This window comes from Syzygium oleosum, unplaced genomic scaffold (genome assembly GCF_021117445.2).
Source record: "Syzygium oleosum isolate NSW1041296 unplaced genomic scaffold, Sole_v2.1 Sole_v2.23, whole genome shotgun sequence".
Lineage (NCBI taxonomy): Eukaryota > Viridiplantae > Streptophyta > Magnoliopsida > Myrtales > Myrtaceae > Syzygium > Syzygium oleosum.
In genome coordinates this window covers 6,522,981-6,537,925 of record NW_026607507.1, presented here as the reverse complement: position 1 = coordinate 6,537,925, position 14,945 = coordinate 6,522,981, and the positions used below count along the sequence as shown (strand labels likewise).

At 40.4% G+C, this 14,945-nt stretch overlaps 2 protein-coding genes across 2 annotated transcripts; both read left to right on the top strand.

Annotated features, from left to right (window-relative positions):
- The first annotated feature begins 799 nt into the window (after positions 1–799).
- Positions 800–1,237, top strand: LOC130140997 (desmethyl-deoxy-podophyllotoxin synthase-like). The gene has a single exon (XM_056321567.1). The coding sequence runs from the start codon at positions 800–802 to the stop codon at positions 1,235–1,237; it is 438 nt and encodes a 145-aa protein (XP_056177542.1).
- Positions 1,238–11,631: 10,394 nt separating this feature from the next.
- LOC130140996 (receptor-like protein 49) lies at positions 11,632–14,376 on the top strand. The gene has a single exon (XM_056321566.1). It carries the CDS (start codon positions 11,632–11,634, stop codon positions 14,374–14,376), a length of 2,745 nt encoding a protein of 914 aa, XP_056177541.1.
- The last annotated feature ends 569 nt before the right edge of the window (positions 14,377–14,945 follow it).

The following is a 14,945-nucleotide window of genomic DNA, read 5'->3' as shown; positions in this document are numbered from 1 at the left end:
TTTTTTTAGAAAACGATGGGACCTTCATGGGCTTGGTGGGCCTAGGTGAATGCGCTGGGCCAAAGAGAAATTACATGCCTAGACCCGCTCAATTTGTGCTTCAGGCCTAGGCTGGCCGGAAAGCCCATGATCAGAAATGCTTCAAATCGAATTCATTGATCTTCATACATTAATATCTCCATGATCTGCTTAATTTGTACACCAGGTTATCATAAACCGCTTTGACTAAGAAAACTTCGTAGTACAATAACTTACCAAGAATTACGAGAGAATTTGCCGTGAAAAAGGGAGAGTTTTAGATATGATTCGTTAGGATTAGTACGAACCAAAGAAGCATGCCGGCTAAGAAAAGGGCCGAGACTTTGTCGGAGTTGCCATCATAGCTAGCTTGGAACGGAGCGATTAATCATACTCCGAGATCGAGAAAAGCGATCTTTTATCATGATTAAGCTCGAGATAATTAATGTAGTAATACAGGGTAACCTGTAGTTCTTAAAAAGAAATGTGCTCATGCATCGCATGGTCAACTAGGCTCGAAAAAAAACACATAAACTATGAATTCCCTTAGGCCTCGTGGTCCGTAGGATGACCATTTAAAAAATTTGTTTCCAAAGGTTCACTGGCCCATCTTGTGTCATTGTTCTTTTTTAGCAATTGATCAAACTCAAAAATCCTGCCACGTTTCCTATCCGAGAAATATTCTCAGGTGGAAGTGCTAATACATTAACGACCCTGGGGTGGGCAACGGCAGAAACGATAGTGGAGGCGACTAACAACTAGCCACTCTGCTTTCACCCGGATGCTGCTTGCTCCTGCATCAATGCCCATCATCAATGCGTGGGCACTCAGAAGAGATCCTGATCGATGGAATGATGTTGAATGCTTTCTATCAGAGAGATATGAAAACTCTTCAGTTACCTACAAAGAGACTAACTTCGAATACATTCCATCTGGAGCAGGTAGACGGATGTGTCCCAGCATATTATTTGGTCTTGCCAATATTGAACTTCCGCTTGCTCAATTGCTCTGCCACTTTCATTGGAAGCCAGAAGAGTTAGACATGACCGTGGAATTTGGAGCTACAGCTCGGAAAAAGAATGACTTGAACTTATTGCCGTCCTATAACATTCCATCCCAAAGCATTGGGAGTATTATCAAGGACTATTATGCACTCTATGTCCTGGTGAAAGAAGATTTAGGCATTACTGATACAATAAGACACTCTTACTGCGAATAGGGCCGTCCTTTCTACCCCGCAATTTTGCAAACTGCAAGGGCATGGTACCAACGTACTGAAGCCATACTTGGACGTACTGAATGAATATGAATCAATGCACCTCAGTCCTAAGATCAGGTTGATTCCCCTAGAGTCCATTCGTGAGACCAATCTAACTCAACGCAGAGTCCAACTCCCTCAATCCTTATCGTTACGGAAACTATCAGTATTTGTGCCCTTTTTCTGGGGTAACAGGAAAAAAAGCACAGATCTTTAAGTCAAGGTCATCGAAGACTTTTCAGAGAGTCAAGAACGTCAATTCTGGTCTGGTGTAGCACTTTTCTCGGTCCCCGCTAAGAGCTGATTACGGATGCGCAAAATCGTGCTGATTGCTTCGGCTGGCATGAAGATGAGGACTTTTGTATTTCCCAGGAATCTGCCGTGCGACCATGAAGAAGAAAAAAGACAGAAAAGATCGAAGGAGAGTTCCTACCCAGTAGCCACAAGTTTCTTTTAGAGTTTTAGAGGACGAAAATGTTGGATGGACAAATTGTTAGGACAAATTGAAAATCAAGAAATGTTAAACACGACATTTTCAATTTAACCCTAAATTAACCATGCCAAAACTCACCCCATATGTTTTTGGAAGTAACTTAGAAAACCAACCTTGTTCATCCTTTTCCAAAGACCCAACAAATTAATATGTTTAGTTATCCAGATTTCTTGGCAAGCGAATATATCATTCTTCGTACGACAAGTTAGAAAATTCAACATCGAAGCTCTATATGCAGCAAGAAAAAAGTATGATCAGTTAGCCCCAGTAATTACTGTGGCAAGTCAGTAATACATTGTCCTACGGTAACAACATGAGCCGTGATTAGCCCGTTTGGTTCAGCATTCCCAAGGGGCTTTCGGCCTCAAAAGCCCCTTGGAGAAATGCTAGGGCGTTTCGCAAGCATTCCCAATGGGCTTTCGGTTGAAAGCTAGCATTAGGAATGCTCAAAGCTCAAAGTTGGTCCGGACCAACTTTGGACTTTAAGTATTTGCCAAATGCTCAACTTAATTTTTTTCTTCCCAAACTGCCTCCACTTATTTTTTAATATTCCGATTTTGCCCATTGTTGTTACTGTTCATCTTCTTTGCGAAAGAGCGGCCAGCGAGGGTAGTCGACGACACCAGATCTGGACAATGAAGGGCCGACGAGGTCGCCCGACCCAGGCGACGGCCGCCTGGGGGTCGCGCGACCGCCCAGGTACCGTCGGCCTGGGTCAAGCAGCCTCAGGCAGTCGCCGCTCGACCTAGGCCACCGTCGCTTGGCTCGCGCGACCTCAAGCGATGACCGCCTGGGTCGCGCGACTCCAGTCGACGTCAGCCTGGGTCGCAACCCTGGGTGACGGTGACTTGAGTCAACCGACCCTGAGCGACAGGTGCTTGAGGTCGCGCGACCCCCGACGACGGCCACCTGGGTTGCGCAACCCTCACCAAGGGTCACCCGACCTAGGGCGACGGCCGCCGGCACTAGATCTGGCTCGCTGGAGGCCGTAGCCCTTCGCCGACTCCGGCGAAGGGTAACTTTTTTTTTTAATAAAAAAAGGGTCCCAAAACCCTTTTGCAATAAAAAATAGCCAAATATTACTTAGGCCAAAGTAGCTTCACAAAGAATTTTTACCAAACGCCATTTGCATTTCTCTAAGGGGCTTTGATCTAAAGGTATTTGCATTCCCCCAAGACTCATTTGCAAAGTTGAACCAAATGGGCCCTATGTACCAATATTCTTGATATGCCACATGTCTTTCTTTTCTCTTTCTTCTTCTTTCCCTTTCTTTCTTTTTCTCCTTTTCTCTTTTCTTGGCTGTGCGCCCTAACTTTCCCTTTATAGCGTCCACTTTTTCTTGCCTTTTTTAGACGATTCAACTTTTTTTTTTTTAGAAACATGTGCACTAAAAGTCCTAAAACTTATCACAAAATTGCAATTGAGTCATAAAACTTGCAAAAGGTGCAATCAAATCGTAAAACTTGTCAAATTGATTCAATCGAGTCATAAAGTTAACACCGTCTAATTTACTAACGGAAATGCTGACGTGGCTCTGACGTGTCATATTTTGTTACTTTTCTTGAGACACGTGGCAATGATGTGGCGTCCAACAACAGCTCCACGTCAGCAAAAATAAAAATTAAAATTAAATTAGAAAAAAGCTATAAAAAATAAAAATAAAATAAAAAATAGAAAGAAGAAGACCCCAACCAGTGGCTGTGGTGGCGACCACTGGCTAGCCGCTGGGAAGGGCTAGCGGAGGTCACCTGGGCCTTCTCGAAGCCCAGTGACCCTCGCTGGCCCCGGATGAGGCCCCACCGGTCCCCGGCGACAACATGCAGCCCCCGATCTAGGGGAGGGCACGACCCTCGCCTAGAGTCACCCACCCCAGGCGAGGCCTCGCCGACCCACGTCGGCCCCAGGCGAGGGCTAGCAACCCTCGCTCAGATCTGGGGCGAGGGTCGCGGCCTTCCTCAGATCGGGGGCTACAGGCCCTCGTTGGGGACTCGCCGGGGGCCGGCGAGGGTCGCCGGGCTTCGAGAAGGCCCAAGCGACCTCTGCCGGTACTTCCCGACGGCTGTGGCAGTGGCCACTGGCGAGGGCTTGGCCACCGCTGCAGCCATTGGTTTTGATTTTTTTTTTCCCCCTTTTTTGTTTGTTTTTGTTTTTTTATAGCTTTTTCTAATTTAATTTACATTTTTTTCAACTTTTTCTGACGTGACGCTTGTTGGACGCCACGTGTATCAAGAAAATTAATAAAATAAGACACGTCAGCGCCACGTCAACAATTTTCCGTTAGTAAATTAGACGGTGTTAACTTTAAAACTCGATTGAACCAATTTAACAAATTTTAGAATTTAATTGCACTTTTGTGATAAGTTTTAGGACTTCTAGTAAACATATCCCCTTTTTTTTTATGCCCAATTGACTCAATCAACGCCACTATTACAAGCACTGCCCAATTGCACGCGAACTGCCACTGCTGAGAGATATGGGGACGTAGTTATCTGTACAATTCAGCCACGTTAGTTGACAATTCATGCTGTCGGACTGGTGCCCCATTTTGTATTTGCAGTTTGATAAAAAAGTTGTAATTAGACCATCTTAGTGAACGATTCAACGGAACTAGCGATGTAAGAACATCTTCATACGAAGAAAGAGATGTGAAATGGGAACAATCTCATTTGTCCGAAAGAGATGAGTTGGTGTTTGGTCCAATCAGTCCTCACTCTACATCCCTTTCATCATTGCAGACCTGCAAGTTAGCTCCACAGAAAGTCTGAAGCTTTTTCTGTTGCACAGTTTCCACTTGAATGGGTTTTGCGATCTGGTCTAATGCAGGTGTGTGATTGGAGAGAAAAGCACCGCGTGGCACGGAGACCGCACGCATGTATTTACGCTCTATTCAAGTGTTACGAGTTAGGAAATCCAAGATTACATAATATTACATAAACAATACAAACATCTACTATGATCCTATATTCCTATTTCTAACTGTTACAATTTTAAATTATTAAAATAACGTGTTCGTCTAACATCTTAATATTTTAAAATAGTTGAAGGTGGTCTCAAAAAACTTTACCTGATATCATAGCAGAAAGTCATGAATTCAAATATTTCAAGTCCATTTTCTAGAACAATTGCAGTGGTCTCACAAAATTCCAAACTAAAGGTGAAATCCAATATTATATTGTTTTGTTTCAACTTTAATTTGGGGAAGAAATGGTGTGAGGTGTATATTTTTAAAGCACCTAAACAATGACATTCCGTATCTTGCATTTTCTAAGCTAGTGTGCTTTTCGGGGTATAAGAATTCTAAGTCAAGAGACATATTTGTCCATGCCTTCTAAAGTAACATCCCCCAACGATCGGTATGATAACATTCTCCCACTTAATCCCAACATTTCATCAAACGAAATATCGAATCAACTCCGTAAAAAAAACTTCATATTGAAGACAAAACACATAAATCATGGCGATAAGTTCTATTAGAACAAGTATTATCTTCCATATATCACAATGCACCTTATCTCTTCAAATTTAGCCCATATGTGATAACAAAACTTAATGAATAAAGCTTATGTTTATTCTAGGTAAAAAATGATCTTTATTCTTAGAATAAACGAATGTGTATACTAGAATTGAGAAAACATCACAAATAAATAAGAGTTGAATAAATTCGTCCATACGAAGAAAATTTACATGAAATGACCAATTCTCATCCTAACCACGGATCCTTATGACTCATTGGTGGCATGCCTTTAGTTAAACAATCAACTAACATCAATTCAGTGCTAACATGTTTTATGATCACTTTGTTCTCTTTAACACGTTTACTTATGGCTAAATACTTAATGTCGATATGTTTGCTTCGACTACCACTTTTGTTGTTTTTAAACATGAAAATCGTTGTTGAATTGTCATAAAATATCCTTAATGGCCTAGTAATGGAATCCACAACTCTAAACCATGATATAAAACTCTTCAACCACACAACATGCGAGGTGGCCTCAAAACACGAAACGAACTTAGCCTCCATAGTGGAAGTAGCAATCAAAGTCTACTTTGCACTCCTTCAGAACACAGCTCTGCCAACAAACATAAAAATGTATCTAAATATTGATTCTTGAAAATCAACGCAACCAGCGAAATCCAAATTCGAATAACCAACTACCTCCAAGTTATCAATCCGTTTATACATAAGCATGTAACATTTTGTAACTTGAAGGTACCTCATCACTTTCTTTACAACTCTCCAATGGTCCAAACCTAGATTACTCCGATATCTTCCCAACATTCCCACAACAAAAGCAATGTCAGGTCGAGCAAACTTGAGCATATATCAAGCTTCCGACAGCAAAAGCATATGAAATGTTTTTCATTTGTTTCCTTTCAAGATAGTTCTTCGAACACTAGTTTAAATTGAACCTATCACCATTAACAATATATGTTATACTTGGTGAATAACCTTTTATCTGAAATCTCTTTTATACTTTATTAATATAGGTTTCATGAGATAGTCCTAAAATGTCTCGAGATCTATCTTTGTGGATCTTAATACCAATGACATAAGATGCATCACCCATATGTTTCATGTCAAAACTCTTAGAGAGAAATTATTTCACTTCATGTGGCAACCGCTTATTATTAGTTGCAAGTAAAATGTCATCCACATATAGGACAAGAAAACAAATTTTGCTCCCACATACATTGATCCATGACATTTTCTACAAATCGAATGAAGAGATGACACCATGGAAACTTAAGTACCATTAGCGGGATGCTTGTTTTAAGCCATCTATAGAAGAATCCTTTTAGTTTTTTAATGTAAACCTCCTCCTTTAGTTCTCCATTGAGGAACACCGTTTTCGCATCCATTTGATGTAATTCCATGTCGAAATGGGCAACCAATACCATCTTGTCCCCCCAACAACTGTCTCGCACCATATTGTCTCGAATAACAGACTCTCTGGACATGTTTCGCCGTCAATTTGCAAATTGAGCTCCATACATGCCCTCGATTTGTCTTCCACCGCCTTGACCGGTGTACTCCCACCAATGTCTGAGCAATCTGAGTGACACTCTGGAAGTGCTTAGCCTATCAAGCAACAACTTCCAAGGGAGAATTCCTCAAGTCAAGAAAACGAGTGCTCAATTGATGATGATTGATTTCAGTAATAATCAATTCCAAGGGCTCTTGCATGCTATGAAGAGTAAGAGTTTTTAAATGATCAAATCAATGATACTTTTCCGTCCTGTTTGTGCTCACATTCCATTGTGCCGATCTGGCAAGCTAACAGATTCCACGGGGTAATTGGGGAACTTGTAAGCAACTCTAGTTTCCCGAGGCTTTAGATCATTGATTCTTCGACTGCTCTATGATAATGACAACAAAGCCTCCCACAACTAAAGTATTCAAGGATCTACGAAAAAGCTGACCAAAAAAAAAAAAAAAAGGATCTACGAATATCTCACATTGATCGATCTTTCAAGCAACAGTCTCACAATCAATACGGGAGGCATTGGGGAAGCAAAGTGTGAACACGTGACCTTGAAGTTACCACCCATTAGAATTTAATAATTACAAATCGTCCAAATAATATAAATCAATATAATTTCATTATTTATGGAAAAAATTAAAAAAAAGTCGCCAAAAGCAGATATTGGAAATTGTCCACAATGCAGTATGAAACTTTTAAATTTCGCTCCGACTAAACCGTTACTCTAAATGATAAGAGCCTTCATTACATTTCAAGATTGAAAGAGATTTCCGTCAAATCTCACTCTCCACAAGGTCCTAATATATCATTTCCACGTAATTTCACACCTTAACAACTTTGAAATCAAATCCCGCTGTTCAAATATCACATAACTTCATATTTATGACCTAACTCCAACAATCATTTTGATTAGATGAACAAAAGACTTGAATCTTACGAGCGTTAGGCAACAATCCGGCTTCACCAGATCTCCGTAGCGTATACGCAAAAAACCTTCGCTCTCCTTTTCTGTGTTGACTGGACGAAGCTGGACTTTCCTCTTTATTTCTTCGATCTCTTGTGGTCTTCTTTTTCTTTTTTATTTTGTTGCGCACGCTTTTTGACGGAGTCAAAGTCCTCATATTGCATCGGTCATGACGCTTGAATGGGCGATGGCCAAAATGGTGAAGAACCCCAGAGCAATGGAGAGAGCTAAATCTGAATTTCGGCGAGTTCTTTCGGAAAAGAGAGGATCGACGAGCAAGACATCCAGCAACTACACTACTTTAGACTAGTCTTAAAAGAAACTCTACGCTTGCATCCTCCTGTTCCCTTCATCACGAGAGAGTTTAGGGACAGACGTGCAGTCTCAGTATATGAGATACGGCCAAAAACTATAGTCATCATCATTGCGTGGGCACTCAGAAGAGATCCTGATCAATGGAATGATGCTGAACGCTTTATATCAGAGAGATTTGGAAAACTCTTGGGTTACCTACAAACGGACTAACTTCGAATATATTCCATCTGGAGCAGGTAGAAGGATGTGTCCCCGCATATTATTTGGTCTTGCCAGTATTGAACTTCCGCTTGCTCAATTGCTCTACCACTTTCATTGGAAGCCAGAAGAGTTTGACATGGCCGTGGTATTTGGAGCTACAGCTCGGAAAAAGAATGACTTGAACTTAAGTGCCATCCTATAACGTTTCATCCCAAAGCACTGGGAGTAGTATCAATGACTATTATGCACTCCACGTCCTTGTGAAAGAAGATTTTGCCATTGAGGCATTACTAATATAATAAGACATTCTTACTGCGAATAAGGCTATCCTTTCTTCCCTGCAAGTCTGCAAAGTGCAAGAGCATGGTACCAACGTACTGAAGCCACATTTGGATGCACTAAATGGATGTGAATCAATGCACCTCAGTCCTAAGATCAGGTGGATCCCCCTAGAGTCTATTCGTGAGACCAATCTAACTCAACAAAGAGTCCAACTCCCTCAATCCTTATTGTTACGGAAACTGTTATGCATTTTTCTAGGGTAACAGGAAAAAAAGCACAGATGTTTAAGTCAAGGTCATCGAAGACTTTGTAAAGTGTCAAGAACGTCAACTCTGGTCTAGCCTAGCACTTTTCTCGGTCCCCACTAAGAGCTGATTACGGATAAGCAAAATCGTGCTGATTACTTCGGCCGGCATGAAGATGATGACTTTAGTATTTATTTCCCAGGAATCTGCCGTGGGACCATGAAGAAGAAAAAAGACAGAAAAGATCAAAGGAGAGAACCTACCTCGTAGCCACAAGTTTCTTTTAGGCTCCGTTTGTTTCACGGAAAATAACTTCCAAGAAAATGTTTTCTGGATTTTCCGCTATTCGTTACACGAAAAATAAATGGGTCATGGAAAACATTTTCTTCCAATTGAAAAAACACATTCAAAAGTGAGGAAAAGCGGAAAACATTTTCCTTATCTTCTTTCACTTCATTTTCTTTCAAATAACACATTTTTCTTTTCTTTTTAAGAAAAAATTGATTTTTAAATTTTTCTTTTTTCCCTTTTTTTTGTTTTTGGCTTCTTCCTCGGCCTGTTACTAGCCACAGGCGAGCTCGACAGAGCCTCACCAACGTCTAGCGACCTCGGGCGAGGCTCGAGCTTCGCCCAGCTCGTCGGATCTGGCGAAGCCCGAGCTCGTCCGACCGGCCTTGGGTGAGCTTAGGCCTCGCCGGATTAGGCGAGGCGAAGAAAATAAAAATAATTTAATAATTAAAAAAATTCAAATTTTTTGGTAATTTTCCAAAATGACAATATTTTCTGGTGTTCGGCTCAAACTTGAAAATGAACTGGAAAATATCTTTCGCCGTTCGGTATCCGATTTGATTTTCTAGGGAAAATTACCAAAGAATTCTAAAATTTTAATTATTTTAATTATTTTTCTTTTTCCTTTTTTTTCTTTCTTTTTTTTCCTTCTTCCTTGGCTGGCCACGGCAACGGCCGGTGATCGACCACAGGCGAGCTTGAGCCTCGCTGGATCAGGCAAGGCTCAAGCTTGCCCGGCGGCCGGCGACCGGTCAAGGAAGAAGAAAAAAAAAGAAAAGGGAAAAAAAGAAATTTAAAAAATAATTAGAAATTTGATTTTTTAAAGGAAAAAAGAAAAGAAAAATGTGTTATTTTAAAGAAAATGAGGTGAAAGAAGATATGGAAAATGTTTTCTGAATGTGTTATTTCCATTGGTAGAAAATATTTTCCACGACTAGTTTATTTTTCGTGAAACGAAAGCCAGAAAATTCAGAAAACATTTTTCTGGGAGTCATTTTCCATAAAACAAACGGAGCCTTAGAGTTTTAGAGAACGAATTTGATGGATGGACAAATTGTTAGAACAAATTGAAAATCAAGAAGTGCTAAACACGACATTTTGAACTTAACCTTAAATTAGCCGTGACAAAACTCACCCCATATGTTTTTGGAAATAACTTAGAAAACCGACCCAAGACACTAAAATGTTTTGTTATCCAAATTTCTTGGCAAGCAACAATTTCATTTTTCCTAGGACAAGTTAGAAAATACTACATCGATGCTCCATATGCAAAAAGAAAAAAGTATGATCAGGCAGCCCAGTAATTACTATGGCAAGTCAGTAAGTAATACGCTGTCCTCCGGTAACAACACGAGCTGTGATCATGTACCAATATTCCAATAACACCTCAGGCGATATGCCATGAAATAGGACTTGCCTTCCTTTTTCCCTTTCGTTCTTTTTCTCCTTTTGTCTTTTCTTCTCTTTGCGCCCTAACTTTCCCTTTGTAGTGTCCAGTTTTTCTTACCCTTTGTAGACGAGTCAACTTTTTTTTTTTGCTACCCAATTGACTCGGTCAACGCCACTATTACAATCACTACCCATTTGCACGCAAACTGCCATTGCTGAGAGATGGAACGTAGTTATATGTACAATTCGGCCACGATAATTGACAAATCATGCTGTGAGACTGGTGTCGCATTTTGTATTTGCAGTTTGATAAGAACATTTTCATACGAAGAAAGAGATGTGAAATGGGAATGATCTCATTTGAGGCGAAAGAGATGACTTGATGTTTGGCCCAATCAGTCCTCACTCTGCATCACTTTCATCATTGGCGGCATGCAAGTCATCTCAACAGACAGTCTGAAGCTGTCTTTCTGCTGCATGGTTTCCAATTGAATGGGTTTTATCATGTGGTCTATGGCTGATCAGGTGTGTGATTGGAAAGAAAAACACCGCCTGACACTCGGAGACTGCACACATGTATTTACACTATATTCAAGTTTTTCGAGATAGGAAATCCAAGATTACAGAATATGACATAACCAATATATAAATCTACTATGATCCTAATTTAGAATATTAAATGATTGAAACCACGCATTCGTCAACAGCTTAATCTTTTAAAATCATTTAGAGTGGTCTCGCAAAATTTAACATGTCATCAAACCAGAAAGCCCTGAGTTCAAATATTTCTGGACCCTATTTTAAAAGAGTTGCGGTGGTCTCACAAAATTCTACACTAACCGGGTGAAATCAAGTATTATATACTTCTTTTTCAGCTTTTATTTGGGGAAGAAATGGTGTTAGGCATGTATTTTTAAAGCGCCTAAACAATGACATTCAGTATCTTGCAATTTCTAAGCTAGCATGCTCTTTGGGTTGCAAGAATTCTAGGTCAAGAGACAAATTTATCCATGTCTTTTAACATTAACGCGCTAACATGATCTGTTAATTATAATTAACAGTGCATTAGATTAAAGCATGAAAATGACATCAGAGAAGAACTTGGCTATATATATAACATATCCATCATGAGGCCTCATGTACGCCCAAGTCGGCAGAGTGAGTTTGAGAGTGCCACTAGGTTTGGAAAGGTAACCATGGAAAAAGAGTCATTTCACTTCAGCTATATGATACTCTTGCTTACTATTGTTGCTTCACACTCTCTTGCTTCAACCCAACCACGTTGCCGTGAAGACGAGAGATCTGCGTTGTTGGACTTCAAGGCAACCTTCTTCACCTTAGAGCCTCCGTGTTGTTCCAGCGCCACTTCAGATGTGCAAGCAAATATTGAATCCTGGAATGCATCAACAGGGGAAGCTAAAAGCGACTGCTGTTCATGGGCTGGTGTTGAGTGTGATGAGGTAAGTGGTCACGTGATCGGCCTCGACCTCAGTTGCAGTTGTCTCTCTGGTAAAATCAACTCCAACACCAGTATTTTCCGTCTTCTTCATCTAAGAAGCCTTAACCTTGCCTTCAATGACTTCAATTGTCAGATTCCTCCGGCAATTGGAAATCTTGGTTCCTTGGGGGACTTGAACTTTTCCGGCTCCAACTTCATGGGCCACATCCCACATTCGCTCGGTAACTTGACCCTACTTGTCCATCTAGACCTCTCAAATAATAGGCTAATAGGCCCAACACTCGTAGACCTAAACATATTCAATCCTCCCATCAGTCGATGGAGACAACCTCCGTTGGGCGATCTATATGTCAACCAATTTATAGGTGAAATCCCATCTTCTTTTGGACGTCTTGGTCACACGAAGCATTCAGATCTACGCTTTAATTCTTTCACGGGTGAAATTCCATCTTTCTTGGGAAATTTGGTCCAGCTTAAGGATTTAAGTCTAGCGGGCAATATGTTTTTTGGGCAAATTCCATCCTCTCTTGGGAATCTCGTTCAACTTACTTGTTTAGATTTAAGCTTAAATAAGTTAACAGGTGAAATTCCGTCTTCCATTGGAAACCTAGCTCGACTTACTCATTTAGATCTTGGATACAATCAATTAGTGGGCGAGATTCCACTCTCCTTCCAAAACCTCCTGGAGCTTAGGTTCTTAACACTTCGGTCGAATCAATTAAGTGGCGAAATTCCATTCTCGTTGGGGATACTCACCCAGTTGATTGACGTTGACCTTTCATTCAACCAATTCCATGGTGCAATTCCAAGCACAATTTTCCAATTACAGAATCTCGACACTCTTAATTTGAATTCAAATAACTTGAGTGGCACTGTAAAGTTAGATAGGTTTGCAGAGATCGAATTCCTTCGAGTACTTGGGTTATCCTCTAACAAACTGTCATTGATCGTCGAAACCGACAAACATCAACAGTACTTTGCTCTAGGCTTAGGTTCATGTAACTTGAATGGTTTCCCTGAGTTTCTACAATTTCAAGAAGAATTGTTTTTCCTAGATCTATCCTACAATAACATTTCTGGTCAAGTTCCCGAATGGTTTCTGAATGTGAGTCCACAATGCCTACATCATTTGAACCTTTCTGGCAACTTTCTAACAAGTTTTACTCAAGACCCCGTTATTTTCAAGTGGGGACAACTCGTTGTAGCAGACCTCCGTTTCAACGAGTTGCAAGGATCAGTTCCTATTCCCCCTCCTGAAATGTGGTACTACTTCATCTCAAATAATAGGCTCTCGGGAGAAATATCACCACTCATATGCAATCTAACGTCTATCCAGATGATCGATTTGTCTTATAACAATTTGACCGGGTCTCTTCCACAATGTTTGAGTAATTTGAGTGGTACTTTGGAAGTAATGAGTTTACAGAGCAACAACTTTATCGGCAAAATTCCTAATTTGAATGGGAATTCCTGTGCGCTTATTATGATTGATCTGAGTTTCAATAAATTGCACGGGCCATTGCCAAGATCGCTCCGCAACTGTGACGATTTGGAATTCCTAAATTTCGGAAACAATCAAATTAGTGATGTTTTCCCGTCATGGTTAGGCTCACTTCTCAACTTGAAGGTACTTATATTGCGGGATAACAGATTTCACGAACTTATTGGGGAACCTGCTGATAGGGTTGAGTTCCCTACACTGCAAATCATTGACCTATCCCAAAATACTTTTTCCGGTAGCTTGCCATCTGGATACTTCAAGCATTGGGCTGCCATGAAAGTTTCTGAGACAAATTCATCAAGCTACATTGGGGATGCTATTAAGCGGGCCTGGATTTTCTCTTCAGACGCAACCTTTGACTACTCTATGAGAGTAATTGCCAAAGGCATCCAAATGAATTACTCAAAGATCCAAGGATACCTCACATTGATTGATCTCTCGAGCAACAATTTCAGCGGAGCGATCCCCGAGACCATCGGAAGCCTAAAGCAAATAGAATTGCTCAACCTTTCCAACAATATTCTCTTCGGTCCTCTGCCTCCATTCTTGGCAAACCTCACGAATTTGGAGGCATTGGATCTTTCTCAAAATCAGCTCTCAGGAGAGATCCCTCAGGAGTTGACGCAACTCACTTCACTTGCGGTTTTCAACGTATCTTATAACCGTATGACCGGGCCGATACCGCAGTCACGGCAGTTTGCTACATTCGAAAACAACTCCTACAAGGGAAACTCAGGGCTATGCGGCACTCCTCTGTCTAGAAAATGCGGAGATCCCAAAGCGTCGCCGCCATCATCTCCGACGTCTGAAGAAGATCAAGATTCGGGAAGTGCAATGGAATTTGACTGGAAGATCGTGTGCATGGGGTATGCGAGTGGGTTAGTGATTGGGCTGGTCCTCGAGAACACCTTGATCACAGGAAGAAGGGCTCAGAGCCTTGTGAAGAACTTTGGCAGAAGAAAGCAAAGGCGAAGAAGGTAGAAGAAATGGTCCGAAACCAAGGAACACTCGATCGAAATCTTTCGTCTTCTATTTTTGAGTACCTGTATCTTTTTCTAAGTTTTTCTGCTACAGATATTATGTAGTCCATATGAATTTTAAATAAAGCATTCTGTAATCATATATATGTGAGACATATATCAGAAAAATCTATAAATATTAAGAAAGTTAAGTAAAATGAAACTTTGCTCTGGAAGCTCTATTTACTTCCACTTTCTTTCACATTAATTACTTAGAAACCATTCTATCTTTCACCAATCATATAAAATACACTTAATCTTTTTCTGATTATCTAACATTGATATCACCAAGAAAAAATTAATTTCATAAAAGGGCTCATTACTTATTTAAGTATATATGTGGAGTAATAAGCAATTATTTAACTTCATATATTGGCACATAAAAATGCAATATGTGAAATCTTTTTAATATAGAAGATAAAGAAAAATACATTCCTATTTCTTATATGTATTGGTTACAGAGCTTGAAACATAAATATCAAATGGCACTAAGTCTAACAATACCACTTTGAAATAAATGTATGGACCATC